A 22552-nucleotide genomic window follows, 5' to 3' on the forward strand; every position below is an offset into this window, starting at 1 on the left:
GGTAATTGAGCGTTGCAAAATGGAACAACAATCTTCTCAGTTACCCAATGCCAATATCACACAGTCATAAGTTTGGTTAGATGCAGAGTAACATCTTGTATCCTCTATACAGGATGAACGCCTACACAGGCTGGTTGGGTTAAACAGTGACTGGTGTGATATTTCCTATTTCTCTGGACAGATGATGAAAACAGGTCAAACAAAATTTGTTCTACTTTGTGGTGTAGAGCTGCATCTAACTCGGAACCAGGTTAAGATATACCAGCCATATATTTTACATAGCACTCTTGGAGAAGAAACTTACCAAGCTAAAACATGGCATTTATGATAACTACTACACTGTCAACAGCTACTATCTGGTATGAATGCTCACCTTTAAGTAATAGACAAGCAGTTCATTGAGTGCAGGGTCAGCGTTCAGATTGACCAAAAAGCATTTGTCATCCCCAACTTTGATGCCAGAGGACTCCAGAGAAATACCCATACTCTCGAGTTGCTTTTGCCTATCCTACAGACAACACAATAAAATGGAACAGATTAACTCCTTCAAAATTAGAATGATAAGTCTTTGCCCTGACATTTCAAAGCAAACATGTGCATTTCTACCTCTTGATTTATTTATTCTTTCATTTGTTGTGCATACTTAATTGCCATTGGAAAGGTGGCAGTGAACTGCTGCAGTCCGTATGATGTAGGTACACCTACAGTGCTGTCAGGGAGAGAGTTGCAGGATTTTGGCCCAACCACAATGAAAGAATGGTGATATAGTTTCAAGTAACGGTGTGTGGCTTAGCGGGAACTTGCAGGTGGTGGTGTTCCCATGCATCTGCTGCCCTCGTCCTTCGAGGCGGTAGCGGTCGTGGGTTTAGGAGGTACTGTCAAAGGAGACTTGACAAGTACCATCTGTAATTGGTACACACTGCTGTCATTGTGCATCGGAGGTGGAGGGAGTGAATAATTAAGGTGGTGGATGGGGTGCCAATCAAGTGGGCTGCTTTTTCTTGGATGGTGTCGAGCTTCTTGAGTGTTTTTGGAGCTGCACTCATCCAAGCAAGTGGAGAATATTCCATCACACTCCTCATTTGTGCCTTGTAGATGGTTTTAGGGAGTCAGGAAGTGAGTTACTCTCAGCAGAATTCCCAGCCTCTGACCTGCTCTTGAGCCACAGTATTTATTTGGCTGGTTCAGTTCAGTTTCTGGTCAGTGATAACCCCCAAGATGCTGATTGTGGGGAATTCGGCAATGGTAATACCATTCGATATCAAGGGGAGATGGTTGGTTTCTCTCGTTGGAGATGGTCATTGCCTGGCACTTGTGGCATGAATGTTACTTGCCACTTATCAGCCCAAATCTGAATGTCGATTTAAAAAGCTATGAGAATAGAGTCATTTGGTTACAGCCGAAGACATTGTACAGGTTCCATTAATCAAGTCTGGTTAATCTTAATTCATGATGCTTGAACATAGAAATAGTTGGATCCTTCAGATTAGTCGCATCAAGTCACCTCCACACAAAGGCTTGCATTAAATCTCACTTGTAAACCTGATCACAGCTTCTACTTTAAAAAGCTATATACTCCAAGAAGGAAGCTTTTTGTGCAGAAACAAAGCACAGGCTACTTAGAAAATGCTTGCCAAACTCTGTTTTGTTTTCCAGGAGATGCATTTGTAGAATTAATCAATTTCTCTTCACGTTAACTTTGAATTAAATAAAATCCTCATACTGTGAAGCCACAATAGCTAGCCAGCCAAATCTAACTCAGTTCAGCATTAATCCAATGTTATAGAAATTCATGGGTAACAAGATAAAAAAAGCAATCTGAACCAAATTATTTTGTCTTGAAAAAATATAAAATATCAAAGACCGTTTCCAAGCAAATGCAAGCAAAATTGTTGATCCTCACTTTGAACTCTGAATGAACTCAAATTTATTTTTCAGTAATTCAAAAATTCATTCTCAACAACTCTCTCACCCGCTGTCCAAGAAGGGATAATGCTGATCCCCAACTCTGGCTGAGTTAGATTTGTAGCAGAAATGAAACATTCATTAAACAGTTAGTCATCTTACCAATTTTCACAATAGAAAATTCAAGCTTATGGCCCTTATTTTGCAGTCAGCTATGAAGCTATGGCACTCATTGCTGACCTTGAAGAAAGCTGCACATGAGGATCTAGCGATCCCCTTTCCTGATATTAGACTTCATCTGGCACTGAGCCATAGAGATCTCTAGTCATCTAAAAACAGTGATATCATGAAACAGAGTAAACTGCTAATCACATTGAAGTATTCTCACAGAGAGCAAGCCAGGTAGTAAAATGCACTGATTATCCTACACTTTTAATTAAATTTGATAGAGAGTGAAATAAATGATTGGAACATTCACATTGGATTATGGTATATGCTGAAATATCACCCTTAAAAAGAATGATTTTAATATGTGGAATTTATCATAATGGGGCAATTTAATGTTCTACAATTAGATTTTCTGCAGTAGTTATAAACATACTACACCATTAAAACTTCATTCAACAAATTGTGTCGTTTCAAGGGTTTTTATGTTGAAACTAGTAGCATAAAAAGGGCACATTCTTACCAATTCAGCGATTGCTAATTGCAGTCTGTGGGACTTTAACACTGCACCCAATGGAGAAACATAGAATCACCAACAACTTCTGGATTTCCAGGATTAATTGACCATGTGTACACTCCAAAAGTTGCATCTAGTTTCAGAAGACCAATGATGGTGAACACTGACAATTTCACCTACAAAATCCAGGCCGAAATTTTATCATTGAAAAGCACTGAATTAAGCTGAACTGGTCCCTGAATGCACAGAAGCAAACAGCGAATTTCCATCAGCATGGTTAATGGAAAAATAAACTTTCCAATAACTAGGGAAAGAGTAGGGCCAATTAGGGACCGTAGACATAATCTGTGTATGGACCCGGAAGACATGGGAACAGTCCTCAATGAATACTTTGCGTCGGTCTTCACAACGGAAAAGGACAGCGCAGGTACAGACAGCAGGGTGCAGGACTGTGAAATATAAGAGGAAATTAACATAGAGAGGAGGTACTAGCGGGTTTAGCGGCCTTAAAAGTGGATAAATCCGCAGGCCCAGATGAGATGAATCCCAGGCTGTTGAGGGAGGCAAGAGAAGAGATATCAGGGGCCCTGGCAATAATTTTCAAATCTTCTCTGGCCACAGGTGAGGTGCCAGAGGACTGGAGGACTGCTAACGTTGCCCCATTATTAAAAAAGGGAGGAAGGGATAGACCAGGAAATTACAGGCCAGTCAGTCTAACACTTGGTGGTGGGGAAGCTACTAGAAAGAATCCTGAGGGACAGAATATATCTGCACTTGGAGAGACATGGATTAATCAGGGATAATCAGCATGGATTTGTTAAGGGCGTGTTTGACAAATTTGAGCGAATTTTTTGAGGAGGTAACCAGGAGTGTTGATGAGGGTAATGCATTTGATGTGGTCTACATGGACTTTAGCAAGGCTTTTGATAAGGTCCCTCATGGCAGACTGGTCAAGAAAGTAAGAGCCCATGGGATCCACAGCAAAGTTGGATTCAAAATTGGCTGAGAGACAGGAAGCAGAGGGTGGTGGTAGAGGCATGTTTCTGTGACTGGAAGTCTGTTTTCCGTGGGGTTCCGCAGGGCTCGGTTTTGGGTCCCTTGCTGTTTGTGGTGTACCTAAATGATTTGGACTAAAATGTAGGGAGTATGATCAAGAAGGTCACAGATGACACAACAATTGGTATGGTGGTAAATAGTGAGGAGGATAGCCATATAATGCAGGAGGATGTAAATGGACTGGTCAGGTGGCAAAGCAGTGGCAAATGGAATTCAACCTGGAAAAGTGTGAGATAATGCTATTGGGGAGGGCTAACAAGGCAAGGGATTACACTATGAATGGCAGGGCCCTGGAAAGTACTGAAGATCAGAGGGACCTTGGTGTGCATATTCACAGATCCCTGAAGGTAGCTGGACAGATAGATAAGGTAGTTAAGGCAGTATATGGGACACTTGCCTTTATTAGCAAAGGCACAGAATACAAGAGCAGGGAGGTTATGCTGGAACTGTATAAAACACTGGTTAGGACACAACTGGAGCACTGCGTGCAGTCTGGTTGCACATTATAGGAAGGACGTGATTGCACTGGAGAGGGTGCAGAGGAGATTTACCAAGATGCTGCCTGGGCTGGAGGGTCTGAGCTATGAGGAAAGATTGGATAGGCTGTGGTTGTTTTCCTTGGAGCAGCGAAGGTTGAGAGGGGACCTGATGGAGACGTATAAGTTTATGAGGGGCATAGATAGTGTGGATAGGAAGGCGCTATTTCATTAGTAGAGGGGTCAATAATAAGGGGCACCTGGTTAGAAGTAGAAGGCTAAGAGGGGAGTTGAGGAGAAATTTTTTCACCCGGATGGTGGTGGGAGTCTGGAACTTACAGCCTGGAAAAGTGGTTGAGTCAGAAACCCTCGTAACATTTAAGAAGTATTTAGATATTCACTCGTGCTGCCATAGCCTTCAGGGCTATGGGCCAAGCACTGGAAAATAGGATTAGTGTAGTCAGATCTGTGTTGACTGGTGTGGACACAATGGGCCGAACGGCCTCCTTTTGTGCTCTAAACGTCTATGAGTCTATTATACAAGATATGAAGTCATCCACTTTGCTATATGCTGGAACAGGAGAACTCTAAGTGCCCTCTAGCGCTCTTTCTCCAAAAATAAAGTGACTAACAGTCCAGCCTGACAAACAAACCAGTTTAAGAGTGTCATTATTGCAAGTGGCTGCTCTTGAAATTGACAATTTCATGAACCAAATTCTGCTTTTGTTTCTAAATCTATTACTTTTTAAGATACCATAATAGTCATTACATTAATTAATCCTATGCAAAACTATGGATTTATTAGTTAATACAGGTACAGTAAAAGGGCGAAATAGTCTCAGAGTGGACCAACATGTCATGCCCCCATTATGCTGAGCAGCCTTTAGCTGTGATTGGCTTTTTGAAAAGCTGTATTTTCTGCCAATGCCAGGCATGCGCAGTTGATTCTGTTGCTCCCTTTCGTCATAGCGAAGTGACGGAGTTGGAGCAGCCAGGACCAAAAGTGGCGCCGCTCAAATAATCGCACCAGTGTTTTCTCCCCTTTATCGCCTTATAATAAATAAAAGTTTTTGATAATTCATAATTTGCTTCTGCCTGATAATTTGTGAAATAATTGGGGTTTATTTAAATTAACATGAAAATTAACCAATGTTAAACAATAAATGTTAAAGTAATTGATGGAAATATTTAAACATATATATTACTTGTACTTAAATCTAAGCACATTTTAATAACTTAAAATGGACAATTCTTGCTGCTACCCTTTTCTTCCCCTCCACAAACTGGTAAATACTGCATGTTCCTGTAGGGATTGATACATCATAAACTCTGCCTATTCTCAGCATGTATTTCACATGATGAACTTATGAGTGGAATATTTTAAGTACCAAATTTGGCCGGGGTCACATTGCACCAACTGTCAATGGGCTGTAACATCAGCTGATTACCAAAGCAGGACTCTAAAATTGACATGTTATAAATCGTAATCACAGGAGTAAATATAAAAGATTATCCGAGTTATTTACATTGAGGCAGAACCGCTGCTGATCACAAACTGCCTATATATATTATACATATATAAATCCTGGCAATTTGTGGTCAGTATAAGTGCTACCTCTATTTGATAACTCAGACAATCTTCAATATTTACTCTTGCAGTTCATACAACCCCCGCAAAATTAATTATTAAATATATTGTTTATTGAAAGAAGAGGCAAAATGATCAGTGTAAAACTGGATAACAATTCATTCAGATCATTTGTGACGCTGAAACATAACAAGCAAATGTAGTTGAGATTTTGTTTTTCAATTTAGTATTTAATAAGAATTAAGCATAAAGCTCAGAGAGAATTTGTTTTTCACCGATAATTCTATCCTGTGTACAGCACAGTTATGGGCGACAGGATATTGTTATAAATTTAAAGCTAAAATCAATCTTTTGTAATTAAATTAATCTCCTTGAATTTCAAGCTTTTACTTGTCAATCTCTAGCCAAATGCAGTCTGCACCTTCCTACAATCTAAATAAAATCACGGCCAGGGTATTTAGATCGGCAAGCGGGGCCCATTCGCCGACGCGCAAAATGATGTGGGATGACATCGGGCAGAACTCCCAACGTCACCCCGCGTCATCTCAATTTTCAGGTCGGCGGGGGCGCAGCCAAATCAGCTGCATGCCCGCCGACCTGCCAACGGTCTATTGAGGCCATTTAAAAACTAATGCAAGTAATTAATGGACCTGCCTGTCCAATCTTAAGGCTTCAGAAAAAGCATGAAACCTCATCCACAAGCGGGATGAGGTTTCATGAGGGTTTTAAAAAATTTAAATAAAAGTTTGATTAAAAGTGATGAACATGTCCCAACTCATGTGACAGTGTCACATGAGGGGACATGTCAGGGAAATTTTATTTTTGTACAATGACCATTTTTAAATTTGGTGCCAATCTCTCTGAGGCAGCACTTAGCCTCAGGGAGATGAGTGCGCTCTTTTGCACACATGCGCGAAAGAGCGCACTCTCGGCTGAGGGAATCCCTCCCCCCCCCACCGCCTGCACAGGGGGCACATAGTGCTTCCTGGCGGGCGTCACGCTGGGCGGGCCTTAATTGGCCTGCCCACGTAAAATGGCAGCACGCCCCCGATTGGAGGCACCGATCAGAGGCGTGCCTGCACGCACCCCCTCCTGCACTTCCCCCCCCACCAGTGGGGGGAAGATTCTTCCCCATATGAACAATTCCTTGACTGCCAGTGATGCCAACCTCTCAGAAAACTGTTTAAGATTAGATTAGTGACAATTATCTCACTAAACAATTGCAAATGACATTGAAGCAATGATATGGTTACAGCTGCACACAAAGAATGTAATAACCGGATACAGCGAAGTGACAGCACTCACTTTCTGTACATGCTTGGGACAGTGTGCACGCGCAGACCAGTTTCGGCGGCCATTTCGCGTTGGCAGGAGTTGCGGGGCGGAATTTTACACTCTCGCCAAAGTCAATGGACTTTTGAACGGCTCGCTGCATTTTACGGCCCCTGCCCCCACCGTGAAGGGGCCGTGAAATTCCATCCAGTGTTGTTGAAAATATGGGGGAAAGGCACCTGTCCACTAACCAGAGGGGGAAAAAACTGAAGGAATTTAATGCCATACAAAATTCAAACCTGTTTTATTTTTAAAAAAAGACTAATAATGGTACATTGGCAGCAAGTATGAGAAGGCTAGTATGCAAATCATTTTTATTCTAAAGTCAGTACCTAAAACAATAATGCAACCAATCCCTCATATTGACTTTCTCCCACTGACAAACCTGTGCAATTTCTTCAGTTTTCCTCAGTTTCTCCTCCCAGGTGATAGTCAGGTCTTTTATGAGTTTTTCAGATTCCGCTAATTTCTCCTTGAGCTCAGGAGCTTTCATTGCCTAAATGACAAACGAAATAAAAGCAGACCATTACTCTCATACTTGAATAAAATTGCAACTGGATAACTAGCAAGAAAGCAGATTTATTATCACTCAATCATAGCTAGCCACCCTTTACTCATGGACAAGCAACAAAGTGAATCTTCAGCTAATTCATAGGTTAACCCCACACAGTCATTACAGCAGTGAAGTAGGCCACTTGGCCTATCAGCTCCATACCAGCTTCCTGTAGAGCAATCCAGTCAATGCCATTAACCCGCTCTATCCCCACAGCCCCAAAAGTTTATTTCCCTCATGTGCGAATCCAACTTCCTTTTGAAATCATTGATCGTCTCTGCTTCTATCATCCTCAGGGGCACTGAGTTCCAGGTCATTACCACTCACAAAGTGTGTTTGCCCCTCCATTAAAATTACACCGCAACGAAAGTCAATCTATTCATAGAGGGAAGGGCTGCACATTAAAAATATGTGTCTTCTCTTGAACTCAGATGTTGAAAGAGAAAATGGCTTTAGTTTGACAAATCAATATTTTCAAAAGACTATGCACAATTTAATCTTTTCATAGCTCCCCACCACTCAACCCCTAAATTAAAACATCCAAAAAATCCAGATACCCTTCAAGCCAAATATCAGTCTCCCATTACAACCTGTATCATTTTACAAGCAAAGTGTCCTTTTTCCACTCTAGTATTCACAATACATTTAAACATCTATTTATCTATATCTATCCTCAATCTACAATATCCTTTATAAAACTGTTTTACAAAAATTATAAAACATGGAGGAAAAAATTGCTACTCTCTAGACTTGCTTTACGTTTGCCCATTTTCTACTTGTATCATATAAGTCAACAATTACATTTCATTACAGTAATTTGCTTTCATCTATATTAACAACACCTCTCTGCAAGTTATAAAGTGGTGCTGTAAACTGTCAGGATTCTCAAACTCTTTCCATATTGTGATTTTTTTTTTCTTCTTTCAACAAATTTTAGGGATTGTATTTGGAGTCCAAAGGCTATGCACATGGCCCAAATATTGGATTATGCTTCTTGCCTTGAGGAGGGAACAGAAACATGCACACAACTAAGCTGAATGACTTCTTGGAGTTTTACCAGAATTTCTCAAACAGCAAGTACCACAACATCCCTCAGTACCTTGAAACAGGTGCCAGACATTTTTATGGTTTAACTACCTCTTTTCCTTTATTTCAACTTGATAGACCACTTGCTTGACCATTATTTAACTCCCCTCCCCATGCCCCTTTGGTTCCCGAAATAAAAACAGAGAATGCTGGAAATATTTAGCAGGTCTGGAAGCATCTGTGGAGAGGGAAACAGAGTTAATGTTTCAGGTCTAGGACCTTTAAAAGGTTTTTTTTCAGGTCAATGTCAGTTTTGTAGCTATCCAGGAACAACTCGGCTAGAAGGCATGGCTAGTTCTGGAACACAAGCCTTCAGTATTATAGCTGGGATATTGCTGGTACCCACAGCCTTTGCTGTATCCAGCGTGCTCAGCCATTTCTTGATTTCATGCAGAGCGAATCAAATTGGCTGAAGACTGGCTTCTGTGATGGTGGGAAATTCAGGACCAGGCTGAGATGGATGTCCACTTGGCATTTATGGCTGAAGATGGTTGTAAATGCATCAGTCCTGTCTTTTGCACTCATGTTCTGGCTACAACACTAGTGAGGATGGAGATGCTCTTGGAGCCTCCTCTTGTTAGTTGTTTAATTGTCAACCATCACTCACAACTGGATTTGGCAGGGCTCCAGTGATCTGACAGATCTGGTCCATTGGTTGTGGGATTGCTTAGCTCTGTCTATTGCATTCTGCACCCGCTGCTTGGCATGCATGCAAATCCTGTGTTCTAGCTTCAGCAGGTTCACACCTGAATTTTAGATATGCCTGGTGCTACTCTTGGCATGTTCTCCTGCTCTCCTCATTGAACCAGGGTTGGTCCCCTGGATTCATGGTAAAGCCAGAGTAAGATATATGCCAGATCATGAGGTTACAGATTGTGGTGGAATACAATTTTGCTGCTGATGGCTAGAAGTGCCTCATAGATGCCCCGTTTTGAGCTACTAGGCCTGTGCTGAATCCATACTATTTAGCACAGTCATAGTGCCAAACAACAGGGTGAAAGGTAAATGTAATGTGGACAGGACCCCATCTCCACAAGGACAGTGCAGTGGTCACTCCAACCAATACCATCATGGACAGATACTTTTACGTCAGGTCAATTGGCGAGGACAAGGTGAAGCAGGTTTCTCCCTTATGTTGGTTCTCTCACCACCAGCCGAGGGTTCAGTCTGGCAGCTATGTCCTTCAGGACTCAGCTAGCTCGGTTAGTACTGGTGCTATGGAACCCCTCAGTGACGGACATTGAAGTCCTCTTCCAACATGCATTTTGAGTCCTTGCTGCTCTCAGACCTTCTTCCAAGCGTTGTTCAACATGGAGGAGTACTGATTCAGTAGTTGAGGGAGGCCAATAGTTGGTAATCAGCAGGAGGTTTCTTTGCCCATGTTTGACCTGATGCCATGTGACTTCATGAGGTCCAGAATCATAGTTAAGGGCTCATAGGACTGCTCCCTCATGACTATATACCATTGTGCCCCCACCTCTGGCGAGTTGGCCCCGCCGATGATATAGGATACACCCAGGAGTGGTGATGGAGAAGTCTGGGACATTGGTTCAAAGTCATACTTGCAGAATCATACCTATGTCAGGCTGTTGTTTAATCAGTCTGGAGGACATCTCCCCCAATTTTGGCACAAGTTCCCAGATGTTAATCAGGAAGATTCTGCACGGTCAACTTTGCCACTTCCAGTTCCTAGGTCAATGCTACGTGGTCTGTCTAGTTGTATTCTTATAATAACTTTTCCCAGAAATTTGGTACAACCGAGTGGCTTGCTAACTCATTTCACAGAGCAGTCAAGAAACAATCACACTTGTGTGGATCTGAAGTCTTCTTGGTGAAGACCTTTTACCAAGAATGTTAAATGAACCAGATGTTTTTAAAATTATAATCTGGTACTTGCACCAGTGAGTTGTCTCCCAGCTAAGAAGGCAGGTGACATCACAAAACAAAATACATTGGTTAACAGATCAGTAATAAAATTGAAAAAAACTTGTTTAAAAGAGATGGCTATGTATGATGAGAGCCTAAAGAGATCTTAAGGTTTCCTTCACTATTCAGAGAAAGATGAGAACGAAAACAAAAAAATCAGAAAAAGTTATGCTTTCAATCCGGATCAAAAACTGGTAAAACTATTTATTTTTCTATGCAACTATTGCTCAAGACATTGAGTGTGTCACAACTCGGTCAAAATCAATAAGGACTATTCGCAACCAAGTTAAGGTCAAGTCCAAGAACATTACAACCTATATGCAATTATATTAGGGAAAAACTGGGCCCTGGTCTATAGTGGCTAATTTTTCCATCTTCCCTTAGAATAACTAAGTCAACTAAGACCAGGGATCAAACTTGGGACTGTTCTTAGGTTGTATGGCTCAGGTACTAACTGCTGCAAATAGATGATTCATCAGGGACTGCCATTTCAAGATTTTGAGTTAAAACAGACCCAGTCATGGGTTTTTAAGCAAAATATGCTAGAAGCTTAATGTTAAAGGGGTGAAGTGTCCTTTGAAGTTACAATGGCAGAAGCTAAAGTGCCTATCTAAGCTTGAGCTTAAGGAACAGCAGCTCATCTTTCGATTAGGCATTTTACAGCCTTCCGGGCTCAACATTGAGTTCTACAATTTCAGACCATAATCTCTGCTCCATTTTGTTTGCTTTTCTTTGCTTGTTTCTTTTTTTTTCTTTTGGTCAGCAGCATGCCTGCTCGGGGCACATCTTTTGTTTCTTTTCTTACCTCATCACCATTGCCTTTGGCCCTGTCACTTTCTCTTCTGTCATTCAATCTCTCTGGACTTTCACCCTATCACAGACCTTCCTTTTATCCTTGTCCCACCCACCCCTTGCTCAAAACCTATAACATTTCTAATTTCTTCCCAGTTCTGATGAAAGGTCACATACCTGAAACATTACTCCTGTTTCACTCCACAGATGCTGGCATAACCTACTGAATACTTACAGCATTTTCTGTTTTTCAGCATCGCCGTATTCTGCTTTTCGATAGATTTTTGCCACCCCAGTGACAAGAGATTCTGTCTTTTTCAAGAGTACTGCTACTTTTTAAACTCCTTGAGATACACCACACAAAATGTTGTTGTCATGCCAGAAAGGGTGAGCTAACGTTGGCAAGTTAGGCACTCAGGAATCTAATTCAAGACAGAAATGTGCCTGCATTACGCATGCCCAGCAAGGCACAGGAGTGGGGTGGTGCACGAGGTGCAAAACATGGGGCCCATGCCTTTGTTGAGCCCTGAGCCCTGGGCTCCCCTCGCAGCTTTTCCTTTACCAGCAGCACCAGCGCAGGTAGCAGACGGCCATATCCACAGATCACAATGAATGCCCGTCCCAACTCTGGAGACTGGCCACTGTCCCTAATTTGATGGAGCTACTGGGCACAGCATCCTAATTGGCTGCCCTCAGGGAGATCTACCCGGCAGACGCACCAGTGCCAGCGCACCCCCATTTCCCGGGCCTTGGCCAGCACCCCCCACTCCGTGCAAAGGCCACAAGCTGCTCAGACAAAGAGGGGACACTGTTGAATTGCCTTGGGCCAACACTACAATGATGCAGATGAAGTGGGTACATGAAAAATGCATAGCGTCCACCTTAATTTGCATAGGCGTAGGTGGGCCACGAATAGCAATCCCCTCCTCCACCCAGGAAATCCCATGTTTAGCCCAATGTGTTGGAGGAACAAAATTGAAAAGAATTGATCAATTTGAAACTGCTAAAGGGAGAAAATTCAGCTTGAATTTCCAAAAAAATGTTGATTAATTAGGCTCCAATGAAGGAAAGAAGATGAAAGGAAAGAATTGCTTCATCATTTAAAAGTTATTTACAAAGATCTAGTTTAGTTTTTAAAGTGGAAGTTTTTTATTATATTATTTATATAATCATATTATCAAAATACAAGGCTGTAAAATGCTGATGGTTGACATATGTGTAAGTAGTATGAACAAAGTACTAGCGAAAGTGGGAAAGGAGATGTCTTGAGACTGGGAAACAAAAACCTTTATAAGGTTCCTGCACAAACCACAGAACAGGGTAGAAAGATCAGCCATATTCTTCTCCAGGCTTGACTTGAGCAGAGTTAGGACCCAGAAATGGTCCCTGCTCGCAATCATTTTCTAAGTCTGCAGAGGAGGAAAACGCAGGCTGAAGGACAACTCATTCCCAAACCCCACTTTTATATGAATTCCACGAGGCCAGAGTGTGCACCACCAGAGGTGAACGCAAGGCTGGTGTTAGTTAAATCCAACTCCTTAGCTTGGCTCCAGTCCCCAGGACTTGGGGCCTAGTCTGTCTCTAACTCTGCTTCTTAAGCAAAAAGGCAAAAAAAAAAAGTTTTATTAGTTAGCTCTGCTGCCTGGCACTTTTTAAATGGTCATTTTTAATAATTGCTCTTTTTTTTCATTTATCAATTTATTGCTTTGACATTGATTTTTTTGCTCAGCAATTTGTTTATATTTTCTTCATGCCTTAACATTTTGTTTGAAATTCATACTTAATGTTGTGCCAAACCAGGCAGCTGCCATCGGGTTCCTTGCTGAAAGTGAATGACAAGAAGTCTGACTGCTTTTCGGAGGGCTGGCAGAAGGGGTATTTTTGCTCCCATACAAGCAGTAAGTGTTGGAAATGTTCAGCATGTCTGACGGCATCTTTACAGAGAGAAACAGAGGTCAGTGATCCTTTGTCGGGACTAGTGAAGATCATGGACCCAATGCACTGACTCTGTTCCTCACTTCACAGATGCCGCCTGGCCTGAGTATTTCCAGCATTTTCTGTTTATGGTTCAGATTTCCAGCATCTGCAGTATGTTGCTCTCCTACTTTATGCTCCATGCTGGGCATTTGTAAGTGTGTTTAGCTTCAATTTAAAATTAGAAAATATTTATCATTCAATGCAAAGTGTGTTTATTCTGTCAACAAAGCCTACTCGTGTGGATAGAAATAGCACATTATTGCAGGTGAATTGGTTGGCGCTAATTTACTGGAAGGTTTTGCCATTTTTAAACTTGGAAGTGAAACCAAGAGCCAAGCGCTAATTGAATATGTCACTGTTAGTTCATGATATTCTCATTTGTACATGGGATTGTTGTTTGCAGTGCTTGTGAGGGTCAATCTTTTGGATGTTGCTGTTTGAATATTGCATGCCACCAGGTCCAAAGAAGCAAAGCTGGTTGCATAATATGAACAACCAAGTTGTTTGTAATTGTCAAGCCATGGTTGTAAAGTGTATTATGCTGAAACCTGCGCTTTCTATGGGCTTTATAAATAAAGGTATAGAGTAAAAAGCCAAGAAGTTTTGCTGAACATGTATAAAACAGTTTGACCCCCACTGTGAATATGGTTCCCAATTCTGGACACCTAAAAAATGTGAAGGCTTTGTAGAGGGGTCAGAAGAGATTTACTTGAATGGCTCCAGGGATGAGGGGTTACAGAGAAGCTGGGGCTGTTCTCCTTACAGCCAAGAAGCCTGAGGGGTTTTGATGGAGGTGTATAAAATTATGAAGGGTTTAGAAAGAATAAATAGAAAATGTTTCCAGTGGCTGAAGGATCGATAATCAGATGGCCCAGATTTAACTTCATTGAAGTTGATTGGCAAAAGAACGAGAGTTGACACGAGATAAAACTTTTACGCAAAGATTGGTTAGGATTCTGAATGTACTCCCTCCCTGGTATTGTGGTGGTACAGGTTCAAATTCGTGTTCAAAAGGAAACTGAATGAATAATTGGAGAAAAAAAATATAGGAAAGAGTAGGTGGGGGATTGGGGGGTAGTAGTAGGACTGACTGGATTTCTCTTTGAAAGAACTGGCGCAGACTCAATGCGCTGAATGGCCTCCTTCTGTGCTGCACTATTCTATTCCATAGGACCCAAAGCATATCACAAAGGTGCTCAACAAAAGGATTATCGGGGGTGCAGGTTTTGGTGAATAAGGGGCTGGGAAGCAGCACCAGGGTCCATGATTTCTTTCTCTGTCCCTAGTACATAGTGGCACTATTAGTGGGAAAGCTTTGGTGAAGGGAGACTGACTCCAGAAAATAATACCATAGTAGGACAGGGGAGGCCTGTGTTCATTAATAACCTTTTTAATCACATACATAATCAAATTATGACATATGCTGAAGAATTGTCAAGTGTGAACAAAAAACTAAAGTAAGAGGTTGAAGACTTTGAAAGCTACAACTGCATACAATAAACATCTAAAACCACATTTGCAATTCCAAATGAAACAAACCTCAAAGAAGTTCATACTTTATAATATGGAGTCAAATGTTATTAACACACTGTGTTTCTCTCCAGGACTGCTCATTTACCTTCACCTCCTTACCTCAGCCTGACTTAGTTGCTCCTTCAGTTTCTCCACTTCCTCACGTAGCTCTCGAATGATCTTGGCATTCGGATCTTCATTGACCACAGCATGGTTTACTATGCGCTTTGCCCGGTCAGCGTATCTCAGTGTGGAAAGTGTTTCTTCATAGTTGTCCCCAGCTGGGCTAATTGTTGCTATCATAGCAGTTTTACTGTTTCCGCCCAAGTTGTCCTAGTTCAGAAATTTAAAGATTCATTGTTAATAACACGATCTACCCTTTGCTTGTGGCACAGAGGTACTTCTGTAGCTTGTGAATAATGAGTACGTGTAACTCAGTGAATGACATCCGTTCGCTTCGAAAATGTTTTTCAAAATAACAGCATATTATAGTTTTCAACATAATTTAATGACACTTTGCTATGAGGTACAATATTTCAATAAGCCAGAATACCCCATTATGGAACTGTTGTTAAATAGTTGCAATGTTGCAACATTTTCACCGTTAATTGCGACTCCAAATGTGGGTCCTTTAACTCTTTGTAAGATTTATTCATTTCAAAAATTTTGCATTTATGTAACACCTCATAGTGAATGTGCTGTGGCTTGCATTTCTGAGCAAACAAAGACATGTTGAGGCGAAGTTATCAAATTGAGTCCTGGCTTTAAATTGCTGGGTGATTGGAAACTGCAAGGAGCTTCCTCTCATCCCAGCATTATTATTGGATAAATGAAAACACATCCCCAAAACAAGTGCAGATTCCAAAGAAGTACTCAATTTTTTAAAACCAATTTTCACCCATCTTGCATGCACGCACAGTAGTAATACTAGTTAACGTGTGGCAACTCTCACAAATAGTCAGTTTCTCAGGGCTGTAGAGCCTCCATTTCACCAATTGAAAAAAGTAGGCTGAAGGGTATTTAACTTGAAAATCACAATTGGGTGTGAAGCAGATTTATTAAGGACATTTCTTTAACAAGTGCTACAATGAAAATAAGCTAGTTATAAAAAAAAGTTGACCAGGTCCTAGATGTTCATAGGCCAGTCTTGTTACCATTGGACATGCCTGAATATTTCATGAGAAGTCTTCAACATACAGGCAAAGGAACCTTCAGTATAACATTTGGTCTAAACGGTGACATCTTTGACAATTCAATACACCCTCAGTACGGCAGTGGAATGCAAGGCTGAGTGACATACCCAAGTCTTGGAATGAAGCTGATCTTCTGACTCAGACGTGGGAATCTGACATTATTTATGAAAAATGCATGAATGCCAAAGTGACAATGCAGCATTCTTCATAAGATTAACACAGGCAACTAATAATAGTCTTTGTTTGTAATACCATTCCTGTTGCTTGAAGTTCAGTATTTGTTCTTGGAATTTTTATTTTCTGATTATTGTTAGGCCTTCAAAAGTGAAGACATTTGATTCTGGGCTACAGAACACTTCTGCTCCAAAGCAGCAGAATCTGTTGCCATACTGAATGAGCAGGGTAAATCTCCCTTTACTCTTATCCAAAATTGCACTTTAAAACGCTGGCCTCAGAACACACCAATGTACCATGGAAATGCTCTCCATTTCCCACAAGCACAATTCATAAGGCCTCACTGAAGGAGACCATGAATTTGTGCCAATCAGTGCCAAGTGATCAGCAGTTTTTCTGTGAGTCCATGATTGCTGGGGTTTGGATTCCAAACTCATTTCAGGTAAGACATCTGAAGCTGCACACAGAACATGATGATCATCATACAATGAGACTTGCACCCTGAGTTGGATGCAAGTCCATTTCCCAGAAACTAAAAGCTTTATGACATTGGTGCACAATATGCAGATACATTTTTAACTCTATACTTATCCTGTGAAGAATTCTACCTGATCACATCAATACCTTGAGAAGCCAGGTGAGTACAGAATCTCTGTAAGGCACAAACTTGTTTTTGCCCTTTCCTCCCACTTGATCAGCTAATGCAGAAATAACCAACCCTAGTGTTGTAAGGGACCTAAGGAGAAAACAGAACAAAATAAAAACTTACAAACCTGTGTCATGTGGCTATCTTAAATGCAAAGAAAATTTGACAGGTAAGTGGACAAGCTAGATTTACCACAAAATGAGTCTAAAATCTCATGTCTAATATTAAGCAATGAAGTGCTCGCAAATGAGCATCTCTAACACTTTATTGTTTTTAAGTGGATAAAAATCAAAACAATACAAATTTTACCACCTAATGCATAACTAATGCCCTTTGTTAATATTGCGCTGTGAGGAATCTCTTGTACATATTAGTAACCTGCACAGCCAATTAAAAGAAACAATAGTCTCTGCCTCAACTATACCCTGTGGCAAATCATCCTATGTTCTAATGACTTTCTGTATGAAGAAATCACTATTAATCATTCTTAATCTTTTTGTGACAATCTTAAATTGATGATCCTTCAACACGGTCTCCCCCAACCAGATGAAATAGTCTTTATTTATTCAATGAAGTCACTCATTCACAGGTCTGTTGTTCCAGGAACCACATGGAGAAAAATTTTCCCCCCATTGAGGGGGGGGAGAGAGAGTGCGGGAGCGGGCACACCGCCATTTTACGTGGGTGGGTCAATTAAGGCCCGCCCAGTGTGATGTCCACCAGGAAGCGCTTCCTGTGCGGGGGGTGGGGGGGATTCCCTCAGCCCGCACAGATCTCCCTGAGGCTTTGTGCTGCCTCAGGGAGATTGACTCGGAATTAAATTTTTTTAATAGAAATGATAAAAAAAAAATTCCCTGACATGTCCCCTCATGTGACACTGTCACATGAGTTGGGACATGTCCATAACTTTTATTGAAAGATTTGATAAAAATTTAAATACCCACATGAAACCTCATCCCGCCCAAGGATGAGATTTCATGCTTTTTCCGAAGCCCACCAATGTTCCCGCCCCGCTTGCCAACATTAAGGTTGGACAGGCAGGTCCGTTAATTACCTTAATTAGTTTTTAAATGGCCTCAATAGGCCGTTGACAGGTCAGCGGGCACACAGCTGACTCGGCTGCGCCCCCGCCGACCTGAAAATGGAAATAACACGGGGTGAGGTCAGGAGTTCCACCCGACGTCATCCCGCGTCATTTTACGTGTCGGCTAGCGGGCCCCACCCCCGCTCGCTGACCGGAAGATCCTGTTCATGGTTTTTTGGTAATACAATCATCTTGTCTCAAAGTCATTTATAGTTTTTGCCCAACCTTACTGGATTTGTGAGAAGGTAGGGTGAGAAACTAAATTAAACTAATGATGTAAAAAATAATGGTGTAACTTGCTCAAATAGGATGAGCATTCTTGAGAGTATACTGATGCAAAGGACTCCAGCAGTCCGACATTGAGAGGTCTCAATTATCCAGACATTTTCTCCATGTAATTCTCATGATATAGTTTTTCCCTATACTACATGAAAAAGTTCCACTTTGCTGTTTTAGCTGATTAGTCAATGCACTCAGATTGCATTTTCTGGTTAAGGGGGAACTGTTGTAGGTTTCATACATAGCACACAGCAGCTTCCTGCCTGATTAAATGAAAAAGCATGTGAACAGGTTCTTCGGATCAACACAAGGCCAAATTAAATGAAAAGGTCCATCATCTGCATCAACTACCACTTTGATGTATCATGGATTAAATGGATATGGGATCTGCACATCACAGAATCACAGGAAACCATCCAGTAACACCATTTTTATTATACACTAAAAGCTACCAACACGATTGGTTAAGTTGTGAGACATTAATTTGAATTCAACCTCCTTGGAGCAACATTTTGACTATGGATCTTGATGTTAAGAATTTAAAGAAATTCCAGTACGCTTCACAATGAACAAATTATTTTTATTGTGTGGGAAAATATGGCAGCCAATTTGTGCATGACAATGTTCTATACAAATAGTAAATGGCTAAAGGCCGTCAGTCTGTTTTTGTGATGTTGGTTGAGGGAGAAATGTTGGACAAAATGAGGATTTCCTGCTGTTCTTCATTGTCATGAGTTCAATTATATCCACCTATAAAAGCAGACAGGGCCTCACATATGTCACATCAAAAAGAAGGCATCCCTAACAAAGCAGCACCCAATCAGTACTGCACGCAAAAGTCAGTTTAGATTATGCAGTCAAATTCTTGAGTGGGCTGGAACCATAACCTTTTGACACAGTTAACACGTGACCAATCCAGGCAAACGGAGACTAACTTTGGCAAGCATTTGTTTGAAAATTTACATACTGATGAGGACCCTCACCTTGACTGAAGTCATATAATTTTAAATTAGAAAATTACTCATTTATCTGTACTTGGAGTTACACTGTTTCTTTAATCTCTCACTTGTTAATGTTACTGCCCTCCTTCAATCGTTCTCCTGCAGCTCCCGTCTTAGAAACTCTCTCACTGCCAGCCAGATCCACAAGACTCAGCTTACTCACTTTCTCTCCAGAAGTCTAGAAGTAATGAAATAAAAAGAGGAGCATTAAATCTGCAACAAATGCAAACATGAAATAATTTTGAAGCATCCAAGCAATTACACCAGACCACATGATTCCTCGTGTCTCAGGAAGTGGATACAAACTTACACCACTTTGGAGATCACAAAGTGTCTGAGTTAAAATAATGCTGAACACAGCATGAGAGCGGCTGCTTTCTTCATTCATGTTGGTGGCAGCAACCGTTCGCGATTTGTTTCCTTCAGACATTAAGGATTCAATATCCTGCAATATACCATAAATAAAATTAAACAATAATAAGCACATCATCTGCAGTTTGAACATGACTTTTTGGCAAAGTATCAAGGATCACCTCAACTATCAAACCACTTTTTTTCCAAGAAAAGGATGAAGGGAGATCCAAAAAAAAAAGTAAATGCAACATTCAAACTAAAAGTGTGGGAGTGGATAATAAACCGGATCAGTTTGTGCAAGATCATTAGGCTAAGTTAACCTTTTTAAATTGATCGTAGTCCAAACACTAATTCACATGGAATGGAGGGAGAGGTCTTTTACATAGCAGGCACTTTTGTCTGGGTATCTGCATTCTGAATCTGGAATAACTTTTAAGTAACTCTCTGGAATGGTTTCCCTCAAGGTAAAAACAAAAAGCTAAAAGCTACTGCGGATGCTGGAAATCCAAAACAAAAACAAAATTAACTGGAAAAACTCAGCAGGTCTGGCAGCATCGGTGGAGAAGAAATCAGTTAACGTTTCGAGTCTTCACAACCCTTCGGCAGAACTGAAGCATAGTTAGGAGAGAGGTGAAATATAAGCTGGTTTAAGGTGGGGGGGCGGGGGGAGAGAGAAGTTGAGGGTGTGGTGATTGTGGAGCAAACACCAGGAGAGAAATGGAAAGCAATGAAGGTGAGCAGGGCAGAAGAGACAGGCGGAAATCCTGTCGGAGAACAGAACCGTACTTCTTCAGAGAGGGCATTTCTTGAAGAGAGGTGGCAGTCAATTAAACACAGAGATAAAAACATTTCCAGCATCCACAGTAGCTTTTAGCTTTTTGTTTTTAGCTCTGTGTTTAATTGACTGCCAACTCTCTTCAAGAAATGCCCTCTCTGAAGAAGTACGGTTCTGTTCTCCGACAGGATTTCCGCCTGTCTCTTCTGCCCTGCTCACCTTCATTGCTTTCCATTTCTCTCCTGGTGTTTGCTCCACAATCACCACACCCTCAACTTCTCTCTCCCCCCGCCCCCCCACCTTAAACCAGCTTATATTTCACCTCTCTCCTAACTATGCTTCAGTTCTGCCGAAGGGTTGTGAAGACTCGAAACGTTAACTGATTTCTTCTCCACCGATGCTGCCAGACCTGCTGAGTTTTTCCAGGTAATTCTGTTTTTGTTTTCCTCAAGGTAGAGTTGTTTTCTGTCTCTACCAATGGCACTGGATTTCACTGAACAATAGCTTGCATCTATATAATGCCTTAAATGTAATAAAACGTTCTAAGATGCTTCATAGAGCATTAGCAGACAAGATTTGATATGAAGCCACATAATGAGCTATTAGGACAAGTAATCATAAGTTTGATCAAAGAGGTAGGTTCTATGGAGTGATTTGAAGGAGAATTGAAAGGTAGAGCAACATATTTCAAGACAGAAATCCGGAGCTTAGGGCTTAGATGGCTGAATGCATAGCTATCAATGATGAAGCAAAGAAAATTGGGATGCACAAAGAGGCCAGAACTGGAGGAATTATAGAAACTTACAGCACAGGATGAAGCCATTTGGCCTATGCAGGTTCTTTAAAAGACAGTTGTGTTTAGTCCCACAGTCTCACTTTTTGTCTGTAACCGGGTAAGTTCCTCAGCCTCAAGCCTGTCCAATCTCCATTTAAAATTATTTATGAAATCAGCTTCCACTGCCTTTTCAGGTAGTGTGTTCTAGATCCCGAAATGCAAGGTTAAAGTTTTTGCCTCTTCATAGCTTTACATCTTTTGTCAATGATTTAAAACGATAACCTCTGAAAACCGTCCACCAGATGAATGGCCTTTCTTTATTTGCTGTAACAAGGCCTCTCATCACTTTGAAAATTTTTATTAAATCACCTCTTAACCTTCTCAGTTACAAGGAGAACAATCCTAGCATTCCCTTATAACTCCTTCAGCCCTGGAAATATCTCTAGTAGCCTTTCTAAGGTCTTTACATCTTTCATGAGGTGTGGTGCCCAAAATTGTCCACAACATTCCAGCTGAGACAATGATTTATAAAGTTCCAGCCTGATTTCTTTGCTTTTATATTCTATTGCTTTATTTGTAAGCACACATGCTTTTTTAAAACCTTATCAACTTGCACTGCTACTTTTAAGTATATGATCATATGGATACCAAGGTCTCTCTGCTCATCGACACTTTTGGAGAGCATAGCGTTTTCAGTACACTGCCTTACCACATCAGCCCTCCCAAAGTGCATCATTTCACTGCAATGAACCCCATCTGCCATGCTTTTTGTCATGCCACAATCCTATCTCATCCTGAATCCATCTTCTTCAACATCTAGCACGTTTTTTAAAATTCATTCATGGGATGTGGTGTCATTGGCTAGGTCAGTATTTATTGCCCATCTCTTATTGCCCTCGAGAAGGTTGTGGTGAGCTGCCTTCTTGAACCACTGCACACCATGTGGTGTAGGTACACCCACAGTTTTGTTAGGGAGGGAGTTCCAGGATTTTGACTCAGCGACAGTAAAAGAATGGCGATATATTTCCAAGTCAGGATGGTGTGACATTGTCATGTTTTGTATTATCTGCAAACTTGATAATGCATTTCCCTACACCCAAATCTCAGTAGTTTATTGAAATTAAATAGACTTTGGGGTAAACCACAGCAAATCATCTCCCTGTCTGAAAAATATCGATCCACATCGCTCTGCTTCCTGTCACTGAGCCAATTTCATATCCATCGCCCCCCCCAGTTTCCTTGAAATTTCATGCATGTCTTAACAAAGTGTTTGTATGACACTTTGTCAAATGCCTTCTGAAAGTCCATAAGTACATCTGTTATGCTACCTTGATCAACCTTCTCTAATATATAATCAAAAAATTCAAATCAATCAGTCAGACCAAT

At 41.1% G+C, this 22552-nt stretch overlaps 1 protein-coding gene across 7 annotated transcripts in view; it reads right to left on the minus strand.

Moving 5' to 3' along the window:
* Positions 1–22552, minus strand: part of kif13a (kinesin family member 13A) — a 327451-nt gene that overhangs the window by 96034 nt on the left and 208865 nt on the right. For all 7 annotated transcript variants that reach the window (XM_078539266.1, XM_078539264.1, XM_078539265.1 and 4 more), the window contains exons 8-13: positions 19573–19707; positions 19328–19440; positions 16877–16988; positions 15006–15218; positions 7425–7535; positions 374–508 (exon numbers count right to left, since the gene is read on the minus strand). In XM_078539266.1, the coding sequence (XP_078395392.1) occupies positions 374–508; positions 7425–7535; positions 15006–15218; positions 16877–16988; positions 19328–19440; positions 19573–19707 (819 nt within the window). The remainder of the gene's footprint in view (positions 1–373; positions 509–7424; positions 7536–15005; positions 15219–16876; positions 16989–19327; positions 19441–19572; positions 19708–22552) is intronic.

Source organism: Cetorhinus maximus, chromosome 3, assembly GCF_964194155.1.
Source record: "Cetorhinus maximus chromosome 3, sCetMax3.hap1.1, whole genome shotgun sequence".
Taxonomy (NCBI): domain Eukaryota; kingdom Metazoa; phylum Chordata; class Chondrichthyes; order Lamniformes; family Cetorhinidae; genus Cetorhinus; species Cetorhinus maximus.